The sequence below is a fragment of the Podarcis gaigeae genome (genome assembly GCF_964106915.1).
Source record: "Podarcis gaigeae genome assembly, chromosome: 6".
Lineage (NCBI taxonomy): Eukaryota > Metazoa > Chordata > Lepidosauria > Squamata > Lacertidae > Podarcis > Podarcis gaigeae.
This window is the reverse complement of record NC_139682.1, coordinates 20,299,350-20,321,929: the sequence shown is the minus strand read 5'-3', so window position 1 is coordinate 20,321,929 and position 22,580 is coordinate 20,299,350. Positions and strand designations below refer to the sequence as shown.

Sequence of the window (22,580 nt, the reverse complement as noted above, 5' to 3'; positions counted from 1 at the left end):
TTAAACTCTCTGAGATGCTCCATCCTAGTAGATTTCACTGCTCAGATATCTCATGCTGGTGTGTCTTACAAAAGAGAAACCTACAGTGGTGCAAAAAGTTTTGTCGTAGAAGCCTTAGTTTCAGAGTTCTGAGTTGGCCAGAACTTTAGGCTACATACAGGGCATTCTTCCCATGCTGAGCCCTAGTTCTTAAATTTGCATACCTAACTTGCCCAGTTTATCCATGAGAAATGATCTTCATTCTGTGCAGCTTGGAAATGGGAAAATGGCAAGTCTGCTAATTGAGGCCACAGAAATCCTGTATGGAACAATTCCCTTTCATTTCTGTGTACATGAATGTCCAACTTTAGCAGAGTGTTGGGTGTTTTTAATACACATTGCCCAGTATTCTTCCAGCCATTTATCACAACATGCATCCATTATTTATTTATAAGCATTGATGAACCACCTAACATTTCAAAAATATCTCAAGTGGCATACAGTCTAAATAAAAAGAAGAAATCATTGAAACAAAAATACAACCTAAAACCAGTAATATAAAAGCTTAATTCAGTGACTTCAGACACATAAAACATCCATGTTATATGCAGACATTTAATTCAATCTTTTCCTTCTTCAGGCTGCATTAAACATCTTAAAATTGCTGTCTGAGTTGGACCAACAAAGTACAGAGATGCCAAGAACAGGAAATGGACCAATGTCTGTGTGAGTGAAAATGATCTTTTCTAGCATTTACCTCCTTTTTTACTAAACAAAAAACCCAGCCACAACGTTCTAACCGTTTCACAGAAATATCATTTGCCTTTAGAGAAGTATTTGTTTACATGGAGAGTTATAAAAATCAACCTTGTATCACATTGGCAGATGAGTGGGAAAGCAGGTTTATGCCCAGCTGTTGTCCATTTAGTATCACAGCTAGTCTAGTTTCGGTTTCTTCCAACAACATGTCCTGTTGTTCATGTTTCTTTGAGGTTTTGAATGTGTTGCTGTAAGCTGACCATCATTAACTGTACCCATTCTCAAGGTGTGCTTTGCAGAGTCGTCTTAAATAAATAATAAATAAATATTATTTTAAAAAAATTCCCCACCCTCCCCGGCCAGAGCCGGACTCAGGATGGCTAACACCAATAAAATTACAATAAAACATAATGGGGGGGGACAAACACCCCCCCAAAGAAACTCGATTTATTAAAATATGGGTTAAAATACAATTTAAAATGCAGCCTCATTTTAATAAAGGTAAAGGTACCCCTGCCCGTTTGGGCCAGTCTTGCCAGACTCTAGGGTTGTGCGCTCATCTCACTCTATAGGCCGGGAGCCAGCGCTGTCCGCTGACACTTCTGGGTCACGTGGCCAGCGTGACAAGCTGCATCTGGCGAGCCAGCACAGCACACGGAACGCCATTTGCCTTCCCGCTGGTAAGCGGTCCCTATTTATCTACTTGCACCCGGAGGTGCTTTCGAACTGCTAGGTTGGCAGGCGCTGGGACCGAACGACGGGAGGGCACCCTGCCGCGGGGATTCAAACCGCCGACCATACGATCGGCAAGTGGTTTTACCCACAGCGCCACCCGCGTCCCTCATTTTAATAGTAGCCCATAAATCAAAACCATAAGGGGAGGGAAACATAAGGGTCAGACTGAGTCCAAACCAAAGGCCAGGCGGAACATCTCCGTCTTGCAGGCCCTGTGGAAAGATGTCAAGTCCCGGAAGGCCCTAGTCTCTGGTGCCAGAGCGTTCCACCTAGTCAGGGCCAGTACTGAAAAGGCCCTGGCCATAGTTGAGACCGATCTAACCATCTTGCCCCTTGGGACCTCCAAAGTGTTGTTATTTGTGGACGTTAAGGTCCTCCGCGGGGCATACCAGGAGAGGCGGTCCCATAGGTACGAGGGTCCTAGTCTTAAGCTAGCGGAGCAGAGTTTTCTTGCCAGCACTAGTTTAATTGCATTACTGGCAGCACATTTAAAATCAATGGATAAATGCGACTGTGGGAGTTTGCTATTTCAAAGGAAATATGCCTCTTGGCATGAGTTTGAAAGTGCCACAATTCTGGCTGAGAGATCCATAATCCCAAGCGTGGTTCCCTTTAGGAAGAAAAAACCCTTTTCCCTTTTTTTTCTAGATGCGTGAAGCAAGAAATGGAAAACGACCCTCTCCTCAAACCGGCTAGCTCAAACACTTTGGGACAAACACTGGACACCACTGCCTAAAAAAGGCTTGACTGGACCCAAACCTTGAAAGCACCAGAGAAAATCAAATGCTTCCTAATTAATGTAACCTAACTGTTTTAGAGCGCTACAGTTGTCACAATCCACTGTAGTATCTAAATCATAACCGTTGCTTTTCAAACAGTGATAAAATTTTTAGTTTCATTACATTGTTTTGAATGACACTATAAATTTTTCATTTAAAAAGAAGAGAAAAGTTTCTTAATTGTACCTAGAAATATAGCACAGTTTAGAAACTTTTGTTGTCTGATAACACTTACCTATGAACTAACTTGGGAAGATCATATCCATGTATATGTTTGGTCTTTTGTTTTTAATGAAATTGTAAAAGAATTTCACTGGAAACAACTGTGTGCCTGCCATTTGAATGAAAACAAAGCTGGCTAGGCAAGTCTAGCCTAATTATTGAACGGTTGAATAAATTACACATTTTAGGAATTTTAAAACTTCATTTGATCATTTTGATTTCTAGAATATTGGGGGGGGGGCGGGACTTGAATGCAGCAGAAGTTTAAATGGTCTCTAATCTTTGTTTTTTAAAAAAATTGTGTGTGTGTGTGTCTATATATAAAGGCACACAAACTCAGTACAGTACAGGATATGATCTCAATGTAGTGCATATAAAACTGCAGATTGATTTTCCTTGAGTGCTTTATACTGTTTAATTACATCTCCATGTAGGGCTGAAAAAAAATACCTATGTTTATATATAAACTGTGTTGCTTTTGATGTTGTGTTTATTGCACACAGTGGTGTGTGCAATAAAGTTTTTGCATATGGTCCAGGTAAAGCACGATAGCCTTGCAAGTTAAGTACTGCTTCAGTTCATTGTTTACGCTGGAATTTTTTCTCCCCATGGAATGTAAGTAAAACTTAGTGTTTGTCACCAATAAATGGTAAATACTAAAGTTGTGGGTTTCTTTGTTCCCCGATATATATATATATATATATATATATGCAGGTTTTGGTGTCCTCGGGTGTCTTCCCGTGTAAAAGTTGGGGTGTCTAGGCGACGTTTCGACGAGGTCTCACTCGTCATCTTCAGGCTGGTGCTTTCGGCTTCTTGTTACTGGAACAGAGCGGGATCTCAATGTTTGAGTTCCTATAAATACTGTAGAGGGGGTGTGGTGTCTAGCCTCCAATGTTCTGGGCAGAGAGGAAGTTCCCAGGCTAGTGTGCCTTTTCTTCTTTTGTTCCTTAATTACTTGAGAGATACCTTGAGTGATTTCTTGAGTGATATCCTGAGTACCACTTAGGTGGGTCATTAGGTGTGGATTAGTTGCTAAAGTCTTTGTGTCTTGACCTCTTGAACTTTGTGAAGAGTTTTCCTGAGAAGATGGCTGTATTGCACTTAGTTGTGCTTTGGCTTGGCTTCGTGTATAGGGGCGAGCTGTGGTTTTGTGGCTTGTGTCAGCCAGATCTGTGTAGGGATTGCAAGATCTGGCTGACACACATATATATATATATATATATATATATATATATGCTTTCGTAGATTTTCACGGGTACAGGAATGCAGGTTTTGGTGTCCTCGGGTGTCTTCCCGTGTAAAAGTTGGGGTGTCTAGGCGACGTTTCGACGAGGTCTCACTCGTCATCTTCAGGCTGGTGCTTTCGGCTTCTTGTTACTGGAACCACACCCCCTCTACAGTATTTATAGGAACTCAAACATTGAGATCCCGCTCTGTTCCAGTAACAAGAAGCCGAAAGCACCAGCCTGAAGATGACGAGTGAGACCTCGTCGAAACGTCGCCTAGACACCCCAACTTTTACACGGGAAGACACCCGAGGACACCAAAACCTGCATATATATATATATATATATATATATATATATATTTCCTGTGCTAATATGAGCAAAGATGAAGGGCTAAACCTATAAAAGTTGGTCTGAAATCTCTCGACACAAATGGATCCAAAACTGAGGATATTCAGAATAATACTTCATATGGCAATTTCCCTGGCAGTTTCCCTTAGTGCTCAACATACTTTACATACGTGTTCTGGAATCATTCCAACAATCCTGTAAGGTAGACCAGGGTTATTCTCTGTATATAAAGGATTGGGAGGGTGTGTGTTAAGCTCATCCATGGTATTAACCGTTACATTGTGTCTTAATACCAGTATTACCTTCCCGGTCCACTGACTCCAGAATTTGCATGGAACTTTCTTAATGATTTTATTTCATAAGATTTATGTAACACTTGATTTTAAAAAAGAACCCAAATCTCAAAGCAGTTGTAACAACTGCTAACCCTAACCCTAAACCTAAACCTAAACCTAACCCTTCTTTCACAACATTATTTGTATTTTTCACTGTTTCTTCAGCTAAGGTTTAGCTTCCAATTAATGCTGGGAATCCATCTTTTTGTAGCCGGACTCTGATTCACTAAGGCTAAGTTAAGTGCTCCTAATTCTAAGTTCCTTCAGGTTATTTTCAGGGTATATTCAATCAAAGGTTAGGCTTATTTTTTCCATAGCTATGGGCATTTCCCTTTATCAGCAGGGTGTGCCTAAGTTGAGTGGTGTACAGATAGTATCTTCATATACCCGATTCTACTGAATCTCCTTTTACCTTAATGGGGTCTATACAAAATGCACTGAAATGAGTAGAGAAGGCAGCAGCATTTGGTAGGTTGAATCATCTCAAGGCTATTACAGAATGGCTTTTTGGATACTATTTTTGTTGTTTATGCCATTTCCCCAGAATCTTAATGGTCTTCTACTTGGCAAAAGTGAATTTTTACATTAGTTTAGATAACTTGGGTGTGCTATTTCCTTTTAATGTACTTTGTTCACACAATCCACTTCTTCTGTACAGGTGTGGGTAGGGGAGAAGATAACCTTAGTGGCTACATAAGAATACTCTTACTGTTCTTGCACAGTTGGTATATAACCTGGCCAAGTTGTAAATAATATTCTGAGTTTGTATCTCTTCAGTTTCCATACACATAACTGGTTTTCTGACACTTCCCACAGAGCAGCAAAACATCCTTGATGCCACCCATTATGAATGTTTCCCTTACATGTGAACTTTTTTAAAAAATATGTTCAATTAAGCTCCAGTGTTACACTGCAAGCTTTGTAACTCTCTGACCATCTGTGTGCATGTGGTCTGCATCATATCTCTTGCCTGGCCAATACCAAGAGATACCAAATATCTCTTGACTGGCCGATACCTGTTTGTCTTGGGACATGTTCCTATCCTACATCAGGGGAGTGGGACCTGTTAACACTCCAGCTATTGTAGGACTCAACAGCCCCAGGTCAGTTGCAATGATCAGCTTGCTTCATGTCAATTTGTCTCCAATGTCAGAATAGAGTTGCAAGGGACCACGAGGGTCACCTAGTGGTGCAGTGCAGGAATCTTGCCCAGTGTGGGCCACAAACATACGATCCTAAGATTAAGAGTCTCATGCTCTACCAGTTGAGCTATCAGAGCAATTACATGTCTTGAATGGTGTTGGTTGTGTTGGAACACAAGATGAAGGGAGAAGCATTGTGGGAAGTTGGAAGAAGAGATAAACAAGGTGGAAAATGCATAACTGTTTTATTCACATAGGCTTAGTTTCTTGAGCAAGGACAATAACATCCCACAAACATGTTCTGCCTGACTTGCTAGGAATGTGTAGCTGTTGTTAGAAATCCCTGTCTTCTGCATTAAATTCTACTTCCTAAAATGGCTGTATCCCTATTCCTTTCCATTCTCCTATATAAAACGAACAGCTGGAAAATAGGTGACCCAAAAGTGTTATCATGGGGTTTAATACAATACACAGTAATGCATACTTCAGATCCATTGTTACAGGCTGCCTCCAAGGCCGGCATCATTCAACTCAGATTATATCTCTGCAATGATAGGGAGCTGAAAATGAGGTTTATCAAGTCGGTTTCCTGAAGAAAGATTCTGGTGTATACCTCAGAATATAATGGAAAGTCAAGTGAAACACCCCCAAATAAGAATGGATTAAATATTGCGGAGGAAGGAAATCTCTTATTTTCCGTCAATGCTTAAAATGTTTCTACCTGCTGTATCATTTGATCTTTTTGAACGCTGAATGTTGAAAGAGATTCTCCAGCAATTGTTCGATAGCCAAAGACATAAATGCTCACAAAGAGAGCCCTTGCATGTACGTTACCTGTGCAAAACCAGAATATTCCAGTGAATCTTGAATGCCAAACTTTGATTTCATCTGTCCTTTTTGCCTGCATTTAGAATCGGAAATCTTGCTACCGAAGCAGTGATGCAAAAGGACAACACTTTTCATCCTTTTCACCTTCCAGCCACTTAATGGTGATAGTTTATTTAGCTTTTTGTGGAATACATTTGTCCAGTCCCAGGAATTTTTGAATAAGAACTTGAACATCCCAAGGAAGGAGACTGAGGAAGAGAGAGAAGGAAAAATTGTAGCTTTGTTTAAAAGCATCTCTGAAATATTGGGAGCACAAATAACAAGTCTCATTCCCACCCCTTATTTCAGGGTTGCAGAACCTGTCACTTCCCCAGATATTGCTGGAGACTGACTACAAACTTGCCATGAATTTGTGACATTTTGGTTGGGCATAGTAAAGTTATTGCCCAAGTACGGATTTTGTCGTTCTGTTCTTATGAACCAACGGAGCTACCTTTTAGCTTTTTATGTGTTGTATCCAACTAATTGTCTTTATATCTGCTTTGGCCTCCCTCCCACAACATGTTTGGAACGTTGCAGAATCGGGCCCTTTGGGGTGCTGCTATGAAATACAGGGTGAGCCTTTTAAAAGAGGCCCCATGGAACATGTGTACTCTGTATCCACAGGGCCTCTTTTAAAGGACTCACCCTATACATAGCGTTGAACCACGCTTCTAGTGAGCAGAAAGGATTTACCCAGTTATCACCCAATCCATAAACAGAAACCAAAGTGAGGGGTTAGTGAGTCAGATGTGAAAAGGGACTTTCCTAAACTCCGGCATTTTTCAACATGGAAAGAATTACTACCAACAATAAACGTTTTCCACCAGAGTCTTATTGTGTCTTAATTAGTAATGTTTCAGTGTGCATCCCCTCCACATGAAAACTCTCCATCTTGGCTCTGGAGAAGAAGGGAGAGGATAGAGGGTGAAGAAAGAGTTGTGGTTGGAGGGGGGCTCTTTTCCCATCCTTTGGACCCCCTGGGAAACTCAACAAACCTTCTGCACCTGGAACTGGGTGTGGAGGTTGCAGGTGAATAGAACACATATTTGAGCAGCCCTGAGGAAGGACCCATCTACCAGGAGAATGCCCATAAAAAGCAAGTCTAAAATGTGAAACTCAAGTGATATGATGTCTGCTGCTTCCAGGATCTTGGGAGACTTGTGAATGAACTGAGTGTTTGTTTGGACCTTGGGTGAGAACTCAGGAGATTGAGAGAGAGAGTGTGTCAGAAGGAAAATGAACTGATACTGATTTATATATACATATTAGTAACTTTGTTAGTGTAACATTTTTATAGGTTACTGATGCTGGCCTTGGTCCAGCCAAAAGGCTACAGCATGGTCAATGAGGGCAAGGCAAGTGGGCTATGGCACTGAGGTCTGGCCTGACTCCTTGCTCATGAAACACTGCTTTAGCCTTTATTGGCTGCAGTAAACTCTCAACGCTGTCCAATTCCCCACCCCCACCCCTATTAAGCAGTCATAGGTCTGCCAGTTCCTGAATACAGTGACTTACTTTTTTAAAATGGCCACAAGGTACAGCATTCTGGGGACGTAGATCACATGCTGATTCTGAACTATTCTGTGCATTGCTGATTTCACAAACTGGTCTGGCCTTAAGGGAGAAAGTAGGGTTTCCAGTTCTTGCCTAGAAAAAGAAAAAAAATGCATGTTGAGGGAAAGGAAGCAGTGTCAACTTTCGTGTGGAAAGAGCATTGCTCAGTTCTGCAGCTCAAAACAAATTTGTGGGTGCAGAATTCTTTCTCGATGTGTTGCTTTTGGTCCAGGCTCCAGTTTGTGGATCTCAGGATTTAGGTAAAAAGCAAGGTAGACCCTGCAAGGCTGAAGTCTGTCAACTGGTCTATATAGCTCAGCGATATATGCATTTGCATGTAGAAGGTCCAGTCTGGCATCTCTAGTTCAAGAATCAAGTAGCAAGCAGTAGAAAACGCCACTGTCTGGCCATTAAAGGTCACTTCCAGAGCAGACAACGATACTGAACTAAAAGGGACCAACAGTCTTGAGTTGGATATATGGCAGTTTCTTATTTGGCGATCATTGATATTAATTGTAGGTGGGTGTGATTCTGTTTTGCTTTGCTCTCTTGTGTAATCTAGCTCTTTCTTGGAAACCAAGCCACGAGGCCCACCCTTAGCTAGAAACCTTTTGATTTTCCATCCTCGCAGATGAACCACTGCCCCTATTAACAATGTTCCAAGTTAACACTTCGCAGCAACCACTTCAGACAGAATAAAAACATTATTAATTGCAGAAATGCATGAATCGTTGAACCAGAGTGGAGTCGCTGTAACAAAGTCTAAATATGGATCTGCTGATTCTGTTCTATATAAGGTGAGTTCAAGGTATCGTTACGGCTTGGCGAACCCTGTCATTAATCATGTGAACAATATATTCCCCTGCAAGAATCAAGCAGCTAAGGGATGAGTCAGTAATCCATGGAACAATTCAAATTAAGTAAGTGGACATCTCTCCATTCCTTCTTTCTCTGCCTCAGGCATCACACTGAATATTATGACTCTTTGTTTGGTAAGTCACACAAAAGCCAGAGGTGAACACACATACACACCTGGAAGACTGCATTCAACCCCCCAGGCCTACTGTTTGCCACTCCTATTATAGATGAATATATACTAAATTTCAAAAGCTGACGATAGGAGGAGAATTTTGTGCTAAGGGATTTCAGTCTAGGGTAGAGTTCACCTCACTTCATGCCAGAGTTCTGGCCTGGAGAGATAAGAAGCCCTTCCCCTGATGGCATCATGTCCTGATGATGCCCTGCTTGGTTACCAGAGGTGGTATTTTACGTAGGTTAAAGACTGGAACGTCCAAGAATGGAAGCTTACAGCCAGTCTACATTTCCCACTACTCATTGAGAAATGAGTGGCTCTGAATCCATTCTGAACCTTTCAATGTGCTGTTGAAATGAATGGGTGGCCTTTAACTAACCATCCCATCAGTGACAGGGCTTCCAACTTCTTGGTGTGTGACTCATGCCGCCTCTGAAAAGGGTTGGGGGAACCCTTACAACAGATTAAGGGGGTGCACCAGGGGGAGAGGGGCAGAATGTTCTGTTGTTCAGCTAAGTTTACTAAGAGTAGGTGCATTCCTTGAACCCGGGATCAAGTTGGTGTGTGTGTGTTTTTAGGAATCTGTGTGAGTGTCAACCAACCATTCATGTTATTTGTACACCCCCTTTCCAAAGTCAAAACCGTGCTCAAGGTGGCTTGCAACATATATATAAATTAGAAACCTATAAACATAGCAAAAGTAGTCATAAAAAGTGAACAAAAGTGGAAACAAGAGGAAGTACCGACGATACAAGAATGGAGAATGAAATTAACGGACTATGCAGAACTGGACAGATTGACTGGGAAAATAAGATATGTTCGAAACCAAAAGTTCATCGAAGATTGGGGAAAGTTTGTAGATTATCTGAAAAATGTATGTGAATTGCAAACAACGCTAATGGGGTTTCAAGAAGCACTGTAAAAGTTTGAGATGTATTGTCAAAAAGAAATAGAAAGGGGAGGGAAGACAAATGGCCATACAACCAAGGGAATGCGTACTGAAGAGTAAATATGGATGATTGCCAGAGAAGCGGAAGGAAGTCAAAAAAGATTAATTTGTTAAAACATAGAGAAAAATGTATAATTGTGTTGGAAAACTAATAAAAATATTTATTAAAAAAAAGTGAAGAAACAAAACATCAAAACTGAGTGCAGCGTTACCTGATTCTACAGCCATGGAACATGCCAGTGTCTGTGAAATATGGACAAACGAGGGTAGTCTTCACACCACTGACTCTTTTGGCTTTCAGCTCATGGCTCAGAGCTTCATGGAATCCAACCACGGCAAACTTGCTAGCGCAGTAACCCTGAGGAAACAAGCAACATTTTCCCGTTTACATGCTTAACTTAGGGGCTCTACCGCTGTTTTAGTAAGACCCTGCAATGAGAGAGATGCCCTGCATCATTAGTGATGCTTGGCCTTGGGAACCGATGGATTATAGACATAAATCATGCAAATGTCAAAGTGGCAATTTAGCTTTTGTGAACTTCCGTCAACGTGTCGCTTACCAACCTCCAGACAACCTGTTGCAAAAAGTCCAAATGATCCTGCGACTGTCACAATGTGGCCATGATCTCTCTCAATCATTTGTGGAAGAAAAGCCTTGACTGTCTGCAAAAGGGGATAAGAGACTTTTGATTATACTCATGCTTCCTTTTTGTGTGTTCAGATTTGCAGCTAGTAAGCAGCAGTTGTAATGTTTGAAGGCCTGCTTTGCAAAGGTACCAGCAGAATATAAGAACAAATCTGTTTAGTTTCTTTTATTATAAATATGTAAACACACACATGCGCGCACGCACACACTACAACTGTCCTATTAAATATATCATTGTATACACAAGGGTAATATTTCTTAATTTTGACTTCTTCTAAGCTTAGCTCTTATTTATACCAACTTTTTTTACATGTATTTCATCAGTATTATTTTTTTTATTTTAGAAATAGAGATCAAAGTAGTTCCATTTTCTTTCTATTAGCAGAAATCTGTTTAGTTTTTTTACTGTTACAGGATACAATGTAGGTAAAATTATTGGTGGCTATTAGTAGTAGTAGTAGTAATAATAATAATATATTTATACCTTGCCCTTCTAGCTGAGTTTCCCAGCCACTCTGGGCGGCTCCCAACAGAATATTAAAAAAATTCCCTAAATAGGGCTGCCTTCAGATGTCTTCTAAAAGTCAGATAGCTGTTTATTTCAATTGACATCCGATGGGAGGCCCTTCCACAGGGCGGGATGTTTGATGTTTCATCATGTTTTTGATATTTTGTTGGGAGCCACCCAGAGTGGCTGGGGAAACCCAGCCAGACCAATGGGGTATAAATAACAAATGATTATTGTTATTGTTATTTTATTTTCAAGTGGGTGGAGTTGAACAAACCCAAGCTTAATGCAGACAAGATGCAAACACTCTGGCTTGGAGTGTCTGGAGGTCTCTGTCTATTTTCCAAAGATTTTCTGACTAATCGTTCACCTAGAAAGAAGAGGAGCCACCACAACTTTGCTTTCATCCATGTATTTCCCAATTCCCCCTTTTCTTCTTCCAAGTAAGAAACATTAATGCCTATTCAAAATTCCTTCAGAAATTTGAGTCTTAATAGCACATGTGACAAGGATAAAAGAGTGTAACAAGATTAGTTTTCATTGCAATCCTCTTAAAATTGCCCTCCATTTGATTGTCTCTCCATCTTTTCAGGCTCTGCAAAGTAGGATTAATGAGAGCCAGGCCATGTTCTGCAAGACGGAACTGATAAGCTGCTTTTCAGAATTAGCTACTGCAAAGCTACCCATCCACACTGCGTGAGTGAGCTGGGCAAACTTGATTGAATAATTACAAGATATAGCCTTTTGCATAACTCCTTGGTCATATCTGCACCATGAATTTAATGTTCTCTTCTACCACTTGAACAGTCGTGGCTCACCACCCTGCCAAGAAAAACGGGAACTGTAGATTGTTAAGGGTGCTGGGAGTTGCTAGGCGACCCCCTCACAGAGTTAAAATTTCCAGCACCTGTAACGAACTGCAGTTCCCAGGTGTGTGTGTTTTGAAGCAAGTCACAACACTTAAAGTGGTATAAGATTGCTTTAAATGTGTAGTTGGGATACGACCTTTTATGTGCCAAACCGTATGAATACAGCATTGAGCTTGCCAAGCAAAGATCAGAAATTTTGAGAAGAATTCAACATAGCACTGTGGTGTTCATTCCACCAGCACAAACATTTCAGCTTTCCAGATTGTTATAAGATGTACAGTTTTTGTTTCTTCAGCTTGTAAACCGCCTTGAGTATTGTAAGATAGAAAGGCAGTATACAAATTAAAAATGATGATGATGATGATGATGATCCCCCCCAACACCTCACATGTGCTGTTCTGGGGTTTTCAGGGGGGAGGGAACCCTGTTGCACTAGTGGAAGTCCTTCCATGGGATTTTCCGTTGTGCTATCTGTTAAGAAGGCATCGGCCTTCTGCAGGGTTAAACTATTATTACAGATTTTAAAGCTGGTTCTAAGGCCAATATTTAAATTCATTTATCATATTTTTAGTCAGTTGTATATTTCTATTCATCGGTGTTATCATATGCTACATTGAATACTGTGATAGAAATATCAGAAATTTCATACTTGAAACATATAACATCTGATATAACTAATGTATTTTGAGCCACATACTTCATCATTTGCTGAGAAGCATATATCAAGAGTACACCCATCACAAAGTAAGGAAGAGAATGAAATTGCTTAAACTAAAGATGAAAATAAGAATATTATTACACTGATGTTTCCCAGACTAATTAATCTGGATTCTAATGTACTAACACTGCCATTCCCAGACACCATTAATCAAACATATTAGTAAGGCATGCCAATAATCTATGAACATCTATCACCATTGTCACAGTTTATGGTCTAATTAGCCAGTGCCATGGATACAGATGGATTGGGAGGAATACTGCCTCAAATAATTGCTAAACTGCTTCTATATGCATCTTCCAAAGGTGCAAAAAGGGGCACTCTCTTCTGCTCCCCATTCCCCGGTATTTTCACAGCTGACACAGATGCTCTCTGCATGGATGTTTTGCACTCCAGGTGGTTGCCTACTTCATCTCCTCAGTTGGGCTATACTGACTGTCAAGAGCTGCAGGTTCACAATTCAGCCTTCCTCTCATTCAGGAGCCTGATTCCTGTTTCATAGGATACACACTTACCCAAAAGTGAGCATGGCAGTTAGTCCTCATGGTTCTTTCCAGCAGTTCATCAGGACACTGTAAGATGGGCTTTCCAGCTACAATGCCAGCATTGTTGACCAGGACTGTGACATTGCCCACATCCTTTCTCACATACTCGGCAACGCTATAGACTTCTTCCTTCCGGCTCACATCGCAAGTATAAATGTAAGCCTTCGCTCCCAGCTTGCGAACTTCCCTGGCTGCATTTTCATTGCCTTCGGTATCTATATCCCACAAAACAAGTGTTGCTCCTCGTCGGGCAAATTCCAATGCAAAAAACCTCCCAATGCCAGTTGGGCTGGCTGCACCTGTTATCAGGCAGATTTCATTAGTGACTCTTTTCTCTGCAGGTTTCTTTACCCACCGAAGCAGAGCATGGATGATGTAGCCAAATACTTTAGCTGTAAGTATAAGAAAGTCTACAAGCACAGACATTGTCTTGGATCTCTGGGGAGACAGTAATAAGAATGAAATCTCTGTAAGGCTAGTGCATTGAGAAGCCTTCGGACAATGCAATCAGACATGCTGTATTTATGGGGAAAGTAAGATTTAAGAGATTATAGCAACCACTACCACTAAGAGGGTGGAATTTGGACAACAATGAAGGCATTTCGTCAGTAATTCCCAAGCGGCAGACTGGTACACTCTAGCATGTAATGAAAGTACTGCTAGTAGGCTGTGATGGCAAAGCAATGGATTAAGAAACTAAAGTGGAGGAGACTCTTGAGAGTCCCATGGACTGCAAGAAGATCAAACCTATCCATTCTGAAGGAAATCAGCCCTGAGTGCTCACTGGAAGGACAGATCCTGAAGCTGAGGCTCCAATACTTTGGCTACCTCATGAGAAGAGAAGACTCCCTGGAAAAGACCCTGATGTTGGGAAAGATGGAGGGCACAAGGAGAAGGGGACGACAGAGGACGAGATGGTTGGACAGTGTTCTCGAAGCTACCAACATGAGTTTGACCAAACAAGACAGGAGTGCCTGGCGTGCTCTGGTCCATGGGGTCATAAAGAGTCGGACCTGACTAAACGACTAAACAACAACAAGAAGAAGAAACTAAAGACTCCTATAAGAACAAAACAACAACAACCATGAGTCACTGTTGTGGCCACTCAGTCTCCACTGGAGGGGGACAACTTTGTCTAGTTATTCCATTGAGTATGATCGGATCATTCAGTTGCATCCAGGAGTGGCTGCTGCTGTCCTTTGGTAATGACAGGTGTAAAGCAGGAGTCCAACAGTAGGTGGAGCAACAGCCAATGTGAGGCACAGCCAACTAATTATACTTTCGTTCTAATCTCCCTTCCTGCCAAGTTCTACAAGGGCAACACAGGAGAAGGAAGCTGAGGGTCAGTGTCCCATTCTGAATGGGGTTGCCATATTTCAAAAAGTGAAAACGCAGACACAAAAGTTGTGCAAAGGCACAAAAGTTCAGTGCAAAGGCATGGCAGAATTTCCTCTAAAGCTGTGTAGACACTTTTGCCTTTAAATCACATTTGAAACACATTATTTGCCTCAAAGAATTCTGGGCACTGAAGTTTACTCCTCACAGTAAACCTTAAAAAGCTATAGCTCATGAGGGGTGGGGAATGTACTGTGAATGTGTTTTAAAGGTATAGCATGTACACAACCTAAACTGTAAACTGCCCTGTGTGATCCTTGGGTGTTGGAAACTGCCTTATATCAAAGACTGTTGGTCCCCTCTGAGTCCAGTAAAGCCATCTGCTCTGGAAGTGACCCTTGAAGAGCAGACGCGCATTATCTACTGCTTGCTACTTGATTCTTGAACTGGAGATACTATTGACTGGACCTGGGACCTTCTACATGCAAAAGCATGACTTGCTGAGCTTTATAGATTAGTTAGCAGAATTCAGCCTTGAAGGATCTACCTTGTTTTTTACAACCAGTCCAGAAGATGGCATTGACTGTTCCAAGAGATGCTACACCCTCTAACTTTGGAACAAAAACATCACGTTTCTATTTATACTTCACTGTAGCAATCAAGCATGACACAGTATACTAAATAAGCAATAATAATTATAACAATTCTCCATCTCCATCCCCTCTAACATTTCTCCGATGAAAATAGGGATGTCCCATTCCATAATGATAATGTTACTATTTATACCCCACACATCTTACTGGGTTGCTCCACCCACTCTGGGCAGCTTCCAACATATATAAAAACATAATAAAACGTTTTTTAAAGTCCCTATATAGCATTGCCTTCAGACAGCTCGGGGGTTAGATAACTCCATACCCTCCAACATTTTTCAAATGAAAATGAAAACAGGGACATCCTGAGGAAAATTGGGACATTCCGGGCTCAAATCAGAAACCAGGATGGCTTCTCTAAATCAGGGACGTCCCTGGAAAAGAGGGAAACTTGGATCTATCTATACACCTATATGGCATATTTATATGGGGTGTTTTTAAATCCCTGCCTAGGGCATAGTCTGCCCCTACCATTTTTGACCTATTCACCAGCATCTGGTAAAAAAGCGGGCAGGACTCCCAGCGCATAGAAGCCACACCCCACGGGCTACTAAAGACTACATTTCCCGAAGTGCCTTGAGAAGAGCGTGCGCAGTGAGGCGCTATGGGCTATATAAGAGCGCACGCACGCCTCCTCGTTCTTTTCGAATGTGGCTTCCGTGGAGGTAAGATGTCCTTTTGGGGAAGCGGTTGGGTGCTGGGGCTGGGGAATCCTCTGCCATCGGCTCCCTTCCTTGTTTATTACACGATGCGTGCTGGTTCGAGCTGTTCCTCAGAACCCCTTTAACCCCCTTCGCCCTATATTGTCCGCTTTATTTTCTCGGTTAGGAAATCCGGGGCGGGTGCGGGTGGGAACGTTGCTTCGCATTCGAAGCGTTGAGTTTTGCAACCGCCGAGGGCTAACTTGTTGCAGAGGGGAAGCTTTCTCGTTGTTTTTCCTTATGTGGGGTCCCCCCCCCTTGGGGGGGCCAGTTCACTTGCATGCTCTTAAAAGCTCGACTTTTAAAAATCTCCCCTCCCCCCGCGTATCTCAAATTGCAGCCATACCGATCGGATCCTAACTGGTGCACATGATGACTTAAAACTTTTTTCCCCATCAGAGCGTCAGTGTTGATCTCTTTGCTGTTACAGCCAGAATCTGTCTGATGCACCAGTGTTTTAACAGCGAGAGGGGAGGGCGGTTGAGATTCTCTTGAGCCCAATTCATGCAGTTTGCAAGAGCAAATCTCTCTCGGTTAATCTGACTGTGGTGGGTGTCTTTCCGTTTAGGGCGACGATGCCGCTAGGCATGTACAGAGCGAACTGCTGCAAAAATCGAGCTGGGCGCAAGGAGGCGATGGAGTCACCTGAAACCCACACACGATCAGAATACACGTGTGAGTTTCCGCCTTCAATCCTATTTTTCATGGAGACACCGGCCACCAATGATGTGTTAAAGGGTTTAAGTTTGTTAATATTCCACATACAAAAGGTTGAAAGCCGCAATCCTCATTTTTCAGGAGTTAAACGTGTTGAACTACACGAGACTTGCTTTTGAGTAATTAAACTAGGATTATACTGCCTCTTACTCTAATGTGAAGTCAGTAGGTTCTGCTGGCTGCTCTTTTAACAGTTCATTTCTAGATGTTAATATGGTACTAAGGGGTGTATCTTCATGGTACGCACTGTGCTTTGAGTAAACACCTTAAAATTCATAATAAAACTTAATTGAGCACACATGTGAGTGCCTGATCGTTGCCTATTTGTAAAAATTTTTAAAGGAAAGATTGTGGTTTTTGTGTAACTATTTTGTACTGAAGTTTTCTGTTACTAGAGTAGCACATGGGTCAAAAGTACCTTTCAATCAGGAATCAACTCAGTATGTTGGTTTGGCCTCTGAGAACAGGGTGTTAGACTAGGCTGCTTTTTGTAAACCCAAATTTGTGTATCTCGCTGCAGAATTAATATGCAGCTTACAATATGTTGGCTGTTGCTGTGTTTTTGAACCCACTGCCCACAATTTTTTAGCCATTGTGCTTTGGTTAGGCAGCTTCATTGTCAAATTCACCAAGTATTCCAGAATTCTGATGTATAGTTGCAATTTGTCTCCCAAACTGCTGCATACGGCAGCTGAATTTAATTCCAGGGATGGCTATGTGGCTGGAAGATACCATTCATTCAGTTGGGGGCACAGTTCTAATTTCTGTGCAATTTAAGCCTTCCTGTTGATAAAACAACAGATGGTTCAAAGTCCTTAAAACAGTAACTAGAAGTAGCCTTACAGTTTCTTGTGTGTGGCAGCTGTCCCTTGCTATGGTCTCTAGCTGATGTTTGTGATGACCAACACTTTTTTCCCCATCAGAGCGACAGTGTTGATTTGTTGCTGCTTTAGCCAGATCTTTGTCTGACGACATCAGCATAATCTGTTTTTACAGCAGCCTCTTCCTGGTTCAAAACTAAATAAAGTGACAGCTCTTTGGTTTTCTGTATCATTTTTAGGATCGAAGTGAGCCTGAAGTTGTAATCATTGAGGTGGGCCCATGCAGAAGAGATGGGTGACTTGAAATAAAACCTTGAAAGAAGAACATCTTGCTCTGATACTACACAAGAAGCATGGAAGGTAGGGGCTTTGCATTTTCTTGTTCTGTTTAATTTAGAAAAGTTAACCTGAGTAGGGCGTCTTAGGAATCTTACGTGTGTTGCTGTAGCAGGGAAGTTGATTGTGTGTGTGTGTGTGGGGGGGCTTTAGGTTCAAATCCTTCCTTCACTGACATGAATGCACTAGGTGGCTGTAGCACTCTCAATTTCAGATTTCCCCCACCCATCATCTTTACCAGTAATTTCGTAATGCCTACAACATCTCAGATGGCAAGTCATCAGGCATGCCTAAGCAAGGACGTATACTCTGTATTAAGACACATTTCCCTCCCACCCCCCATAACGCTTAAAGCAACCCTAAAGTTGGCCAGTATTAAAGTCAATTATTATTTATATCCCACTTTTTCCCCAGAACCAGAACTCAAATGGGACTTGCAAAAATGAAAGCAAACACACCACACAGAAAGCTGTAAAAGATAATAATTTAAAAAGTAATTAAACTATAATACAATTAATATGATGTAAAGATGGGAGTTGGGAGGTTAACGACATGTGGAAGTTAAGTGTACCTGGTATAAATCAAGCAGCCGACTGAAAAACGGGGACTGGTGGTAAACCTTAGGCTTCAAGTGGGTCTTTGCATAATTGCTTCTCAGTCAGTTTTCTGTACATGGGAAACTTAGAGGGGTGGTGAGGGCTAGTCTGGAAGTCTCCCTGAAAGCCTCGTTTTCTGTATGCAGGGACTAAATAGTTCAAAGAAGCCCATGATCATGCGAGGCCACTTCAGGATATCATTCAGCGACAGATTGGTTCCAGTGGGAAGTGAGCATCTGTACAGTGGTACCTTGGGTTACATACGCTTCAGGTTACAGACTCCGCTAACCCAGAAATATTACCTCGGGTTAAGAACTTTGCTTCAGGATGAGAACAGAAATCGTGGCAGTGGCATGGCAGCAGCAGGAGGCCCCATTAGCTAAAGTGGTGCTTCAGGTTAAGAACGGACCTCCGGAACAAATTAAGTACTTAACCCGAGGTACCACTGTATTGGGTTAAACTGTCAGCCGCACATTCTGAGCAATCTTTGCAGGGTTGTACAAAATAGAACTTGGAAATCCTATTTTGAGTTTAGTTATTCCCCTGAAGTAGGCATAGCACTGCAGGTTCTGGTGTTGCAAGTGAAATCAAAAGGCCCATTCATACGCAGTTTTATGATCATGTTGACTCTGTCTTATGTGAGCCTGTCCCCACAGGCCTTGAGGCTTATGCACTACCCCCCCATCTTGTGTGATACCCTGCTGCCCTAAAGCATGTGTTTGTTTGAAAATTCACTGGTGCAATACAAAGCAAAATTTTCCCTTTCTTTACTATGCTCCCTGTTTCTTTTTTCAGACTGCAGGACCGTATGTCAGACTGAATGCTTGGGAGGATGGCAAGGGAAATTGTGAAGTCTTCCAAGTGCTGTAAGTTTTGTAAGACCAAAATCCCATCTAGAAGATTGTGGCAGGGCGCTCACATGGTGTGCTATTCAGTGGTACATGATGACTTAATCTTTTTTCCCCATCTTATCGGCAATGCTGATAAAACATGCGTTCTAGCCAGATGGTCTGATTCCACTGATGTCCAAATCTAACATTGCATGCTTTTGTATTGCACTTCAAAGACAGAAGCCTAATGGTAAATATTCTGCTATAAATGCACACTGCTTGCTGGATTTTCATGATGGTGGGAGCATGAGGGTTGTGGATAATGAGAAGGTGCAGGCAACTTTCCCAAGACTGCTGACCTCTTGATTCTTTGGTTTATGACGTAGCTGGTGCAGGAGGGTAGATTTGAGATCTACCTACCTAGTGTAACGTACCTCCCTATTGAATGATTATTGCACTTGTGTGAATAGATGGATAAATGCTTTCCTTGCCTTTGAATAGATGGCCAGTTTTATAAAACAATTCAAATTTCTGCAACATTTTTTTACTGTAAGAGCTAATGTAACAGCCTTTATTTGTTGAGCCCTTTACTGTTTTGGCTTCAGGGCAGATTTAAGAGCCCCTGAGAAGGAGATATTACTTGTTGTTGTTTAGTCGTGTCCGACTCTTCATGACCCCATGGACCAGAGCACGCCAGGCACTCCTGTCTTCCACTGCCTCCCACAGTTTAGTCAAACTCATGTTAGTAGCTTCGAGAACACTGTCCAACCATCTCCTCCTCTGTCATCCCCTTCTCCTTCTGCCCTCCATCTTTCCCAACATCAGGTCTTTTCCAGAGAGTCTTCTCTTCTCATGAGGTGGCCCAAAGTATTGGAGCCTCAGCTTCATAGCCATCTTCAAATATTTTAAGGGCTGTCATGGAGGAAGAAGCCTGGTTGTTCTGGGGTGCAAAGCAGCTGCTCTTTGTCATGTCAACCAGGAAGCTTTTTTTGCTGTTGTTGCAAGCATTCGTTAATAACTAGAATAAAATGATCATGCCCTCAATCGGAAGGAAGACATAAGTTAGTAACACATGGCTTTGTTGGCACACGAGCATGGTAGTTAACTTAATCCTACCTGCAGTTGATGGGTGGCTAAGCCTTCTCTGTTTTTCAACAGGCGCAGGGGTTCCTGGTTCCTGCCCAATGGATGGATGGCTTGAAGCAGAACGGCTGAGACTTGAAGGAGAAATTATTTGTGTCCCATGAGTGTTGCTGTACAATAAATGCATGGCTTTGCACCGTGGCAAATTAAAAAGCAGCTTTGAGTTTTCAGTGGTGGCACGGGGTAATTTTCTCCTCTCCTTCCCCAGGAACATTCCTCGGTTTGCAGGGCTTGTCCTGACGCTGTTTCACCAGGGGTTGCCATCATTTAGAGAAGGGGCAGTTGGGGGCAAGACTACAGCTGGATGGGAAAGTGCTAAAAAGTATGTCAGATGCAAAAGCCTACTGGGGCAGACAGTCTTATAGTTGCATATGTTTGGCGCTACTTGTCCCACAGATACAGGCTTCATTTCACAAGTACACACTTAATTTTGCTGTTCAGGGCCTTATCAGCACTGTTCCCATTCTCTTCATTTAAGTCAGGCATAGGCAAAGTTGGCCCTCCAGATGTTTTGGGACTACAATTCCCATCATCCCTGACCACTGGTCCTGTTAGCTAGGGATGGTGGGAGTTGTAGTCCCAAAACAACTGGAGGGCCAAGTTTGCCTATGCCTGATTTAAGTGGTTGGGTGCAACTCTTGCATAGCTAGCAGGTAAGAGTTTTGTGGAAGGGAATGTCCTAGGAAGGACCCCACAATTCTATATAGGTCACCAATAGTTCTTAACTTCTTGTGTGATCACCATAGGCGACTAGGAATTCCATCCAGGGAGGGAATGGTCAGCTAGGTAGATGGAGGGCTATCCTGATGGCAGCCCATTGCATTTCTGCTTGCTGTGGGGGAGAAACCATCCTGTGTGTTGAGCTTAGGTGCCCCATTTTAGTAGGCTAGGAACTTAACGGGACTGATTTTACAAAAAACTTTACTAAGTTGTCTGTCTTCCAAAACTGGAATGATTCCACACACCTGTGATTCTTAATTGGGATCCCTGAGGGGGCATTGTGCCCACATAGCTCTTTTGGGGGAAGGAGGTATTGCTACTTTGGGACTCTTGTACAGTGGTGCCCCGCAAGACGAATGCCTCGCTAAACGAAAAACCCGCAAGACGAAAGGGTTTTCCGATTTTTTAGCGGCTTCACAAGACGAATTTCCCTATGGGCTTGCTTCGCAAGACGAAAGCCCATAGGGAAATCTCGGGGGACAGCGGGGAAGCGCAGCGTGCCTTCTCCTCTGTTCCTGGACCTGTCCTAAGGCTTGCGGTGGGAGGTCCGGGAACAGGACAAGGCGCGAAGGGCTTCTCCTCTGTTCCCGGGGCTTGCGGTGGGAGGAGGGTTTTTCCTCCCCACGCCAACATTCAGAACAGCTTTCTGAATGTTGGCGGTGGGGAGGAAAGCCCTCCTCCCACCGCAAGCCTTCAGGACAGGTCCCGGAACAGAGGGGAAGGTGCGCAGCGCTTCTCCTCTGTTCCCGGGGCTTGCGGTGGGAGGAGGGTTTTTCCTCCCCACCGCCAACATTCAGAACAGCATTCTGAATGTTGGCGGTGGGGAGGAAAGCCCTCCTCCCACCGCAAGCCTTCAGGACAGGTCCGGGAACAGAGGGGAAGGTGCGCAGCGCTTCTCTGTTCCCAGACCTGTCTTGAAGACTTGCGGTGGGAGGAAGGTTTTCCTCCCCACCGCCAACATTCAGAAGGCTGTTCTGAAGGCTGGCGGTGGGAAGAAAAGCCCTTCTCCCCCCAGCCTTCAGAAGAGTTCCCGCCTAGGCTGCGGATAGCAGCCTGCTGCCCTGCGCGAGGGGCGCTCTTAAGCAGAGCGCCCCTGGCGCGGGGCAGACATTCGCCGCTTGGGGAGCCCTGCAGGGGAAGTCTTGCAGGGCTCCCCAAGCTGCGAATGTCTGCCCCGCGTGGGGCAGCAGGCTGCTATCCGCAGCTTGGAGAGCCCTCTGGACCTCTTCTGAAGGCGGGCGGGGGGCAAAAGTCTTTGTCCCCCCTGCCTGCCTTCCCGGGGGATTTTAAAATGCTGGCGGGCGGCAGTGCTGCCGCCCGCCAGCATTTTAAGATCGCCCCGGACAGCGGAGAAGTCCTCCGCTGTCCCGGGGTTTTTAAAATGCTGGCAGGCAGCAGCGAAGCCTTTGCTGCCGCCCGCCAGCATTTTAAAATCGCCCCAGGACAGCGGAGAAGTCTCCGCTGTCCCGGGAAGGCGGGGGGGGGGGAAGCAAAGACTTTCGCCC

General features: G+C 43.2%; 2 protein-coding genes and 1 long non-coding RNA gene across 12 annotated transcripts in view; 2 read left to right on the top strand and 1 right to left on the bottom strand.

Moving 5' to 3' along the window:
- STAU1 (staufen double-stranded RNA binding protein 1) overlaps positions 1 to 3,135 on the top strand; it is a 39,882-nt gene extending 36,747 nt beyond the window's left edge. For all 9 annotated transcript variants that reach the window (XM_083744308.1, XM_083744304.1, XM_083744305.1 and 6 more), the window contains 2 exons: positions 620 to 705; positions 2,122 to 3,135. In XM_083744308.1, the coding sequence (XP_083600434.1) occupies positions 620 to 705; positions 2,122 to 2,209 (174 nt within the window). In that variant the 3' untranslated portion in view covers positions 2,210 to 3,135. The remainder of the gene's footprint in view (positions 1 to 619; positions 706 to 2,121) is intronic.
- LOC310847134 (retinol dehydrogenase 10-like) lies at positions 715 to 13,855 on the bottom strand. Of its 2 annotated transcripts, XR_014565664.1 has the most exons (6): positions 13,194 to 13,855; positions 10,502 to 10,600; positions 10,150 to 10,295; positions 7,917 to 8,048; positions 6,366 to 6,607; positions 715 to 986 (listed from the first exon to the last, which is right to left on the bottom strand). XR_014565664.1 is itself a non-coding variant. In XM_083744694.1 (5 exons), exons 1-5 carry the CDS (start codon positions 13,647 to 13,649, stop codon positions 6,529 to 6,531), a joined length of 912 nt encoding a protein of 303 aa, XP_083600820.1. In that variant the 5' UTR covers positions 13,650 to 13,855; the 3' UTR covers positions 5,130 to 6,528. The 2 variants fall into 2 exon arrangements, 1 of the variants encoding a protein (XP_083600820.1); XM_083744694.1 differs by lacking the exon at positions 715 to 986 and having other exon boundaries at positions 5,130 to 6,607.
- A 2,585-nt stretch (positions 13,856 to 16,440) lies between these two features.
- Positions 16,441 to 20,525, top strand: LOC310847218. The gene is made up of 4 exons (XR_014565671.1): positions 16,441 to 16,587; positions 17,690 to 17,810; positions 19,178 to 19,248; positions 20,377 to 20,525. It is a non-coding gene; the product is annotated as an uncharacterized lncRNA (long non-coding RNA).
- Positions 20,526 to 22,580: the final 2,055 nt, after the last annotated feature.

What these genes read in the sequence shown, in the direction of transcription:
- LOC310847134 (XM_083744694.1), bottom strand. Translation starts at nt 13,649, where the DNA reads ATGTCTGTGCTTGTAGACTTTCTTATACTTACAGCTAAAGTATTTGGC. An exon ending in TTGCAACAGGTTGTCTGGAG is followed by an intron (nt 10,296 to 10,501) that starts GTTGGTAAGCGA and finishes TTGTTTCCTCAG; the next exon opens with GGTTACTGCGCTAGCAAGTT. An exon ending in CTTGTGGCCATTTTAAAAAA is followed by an intron (nt 6,608 to 7,916) that starts GTAAGTCACTGT and finishes TCTCTTCCTCAG; the next exon opens with TCTCCTTCCTTGGGATGTTC.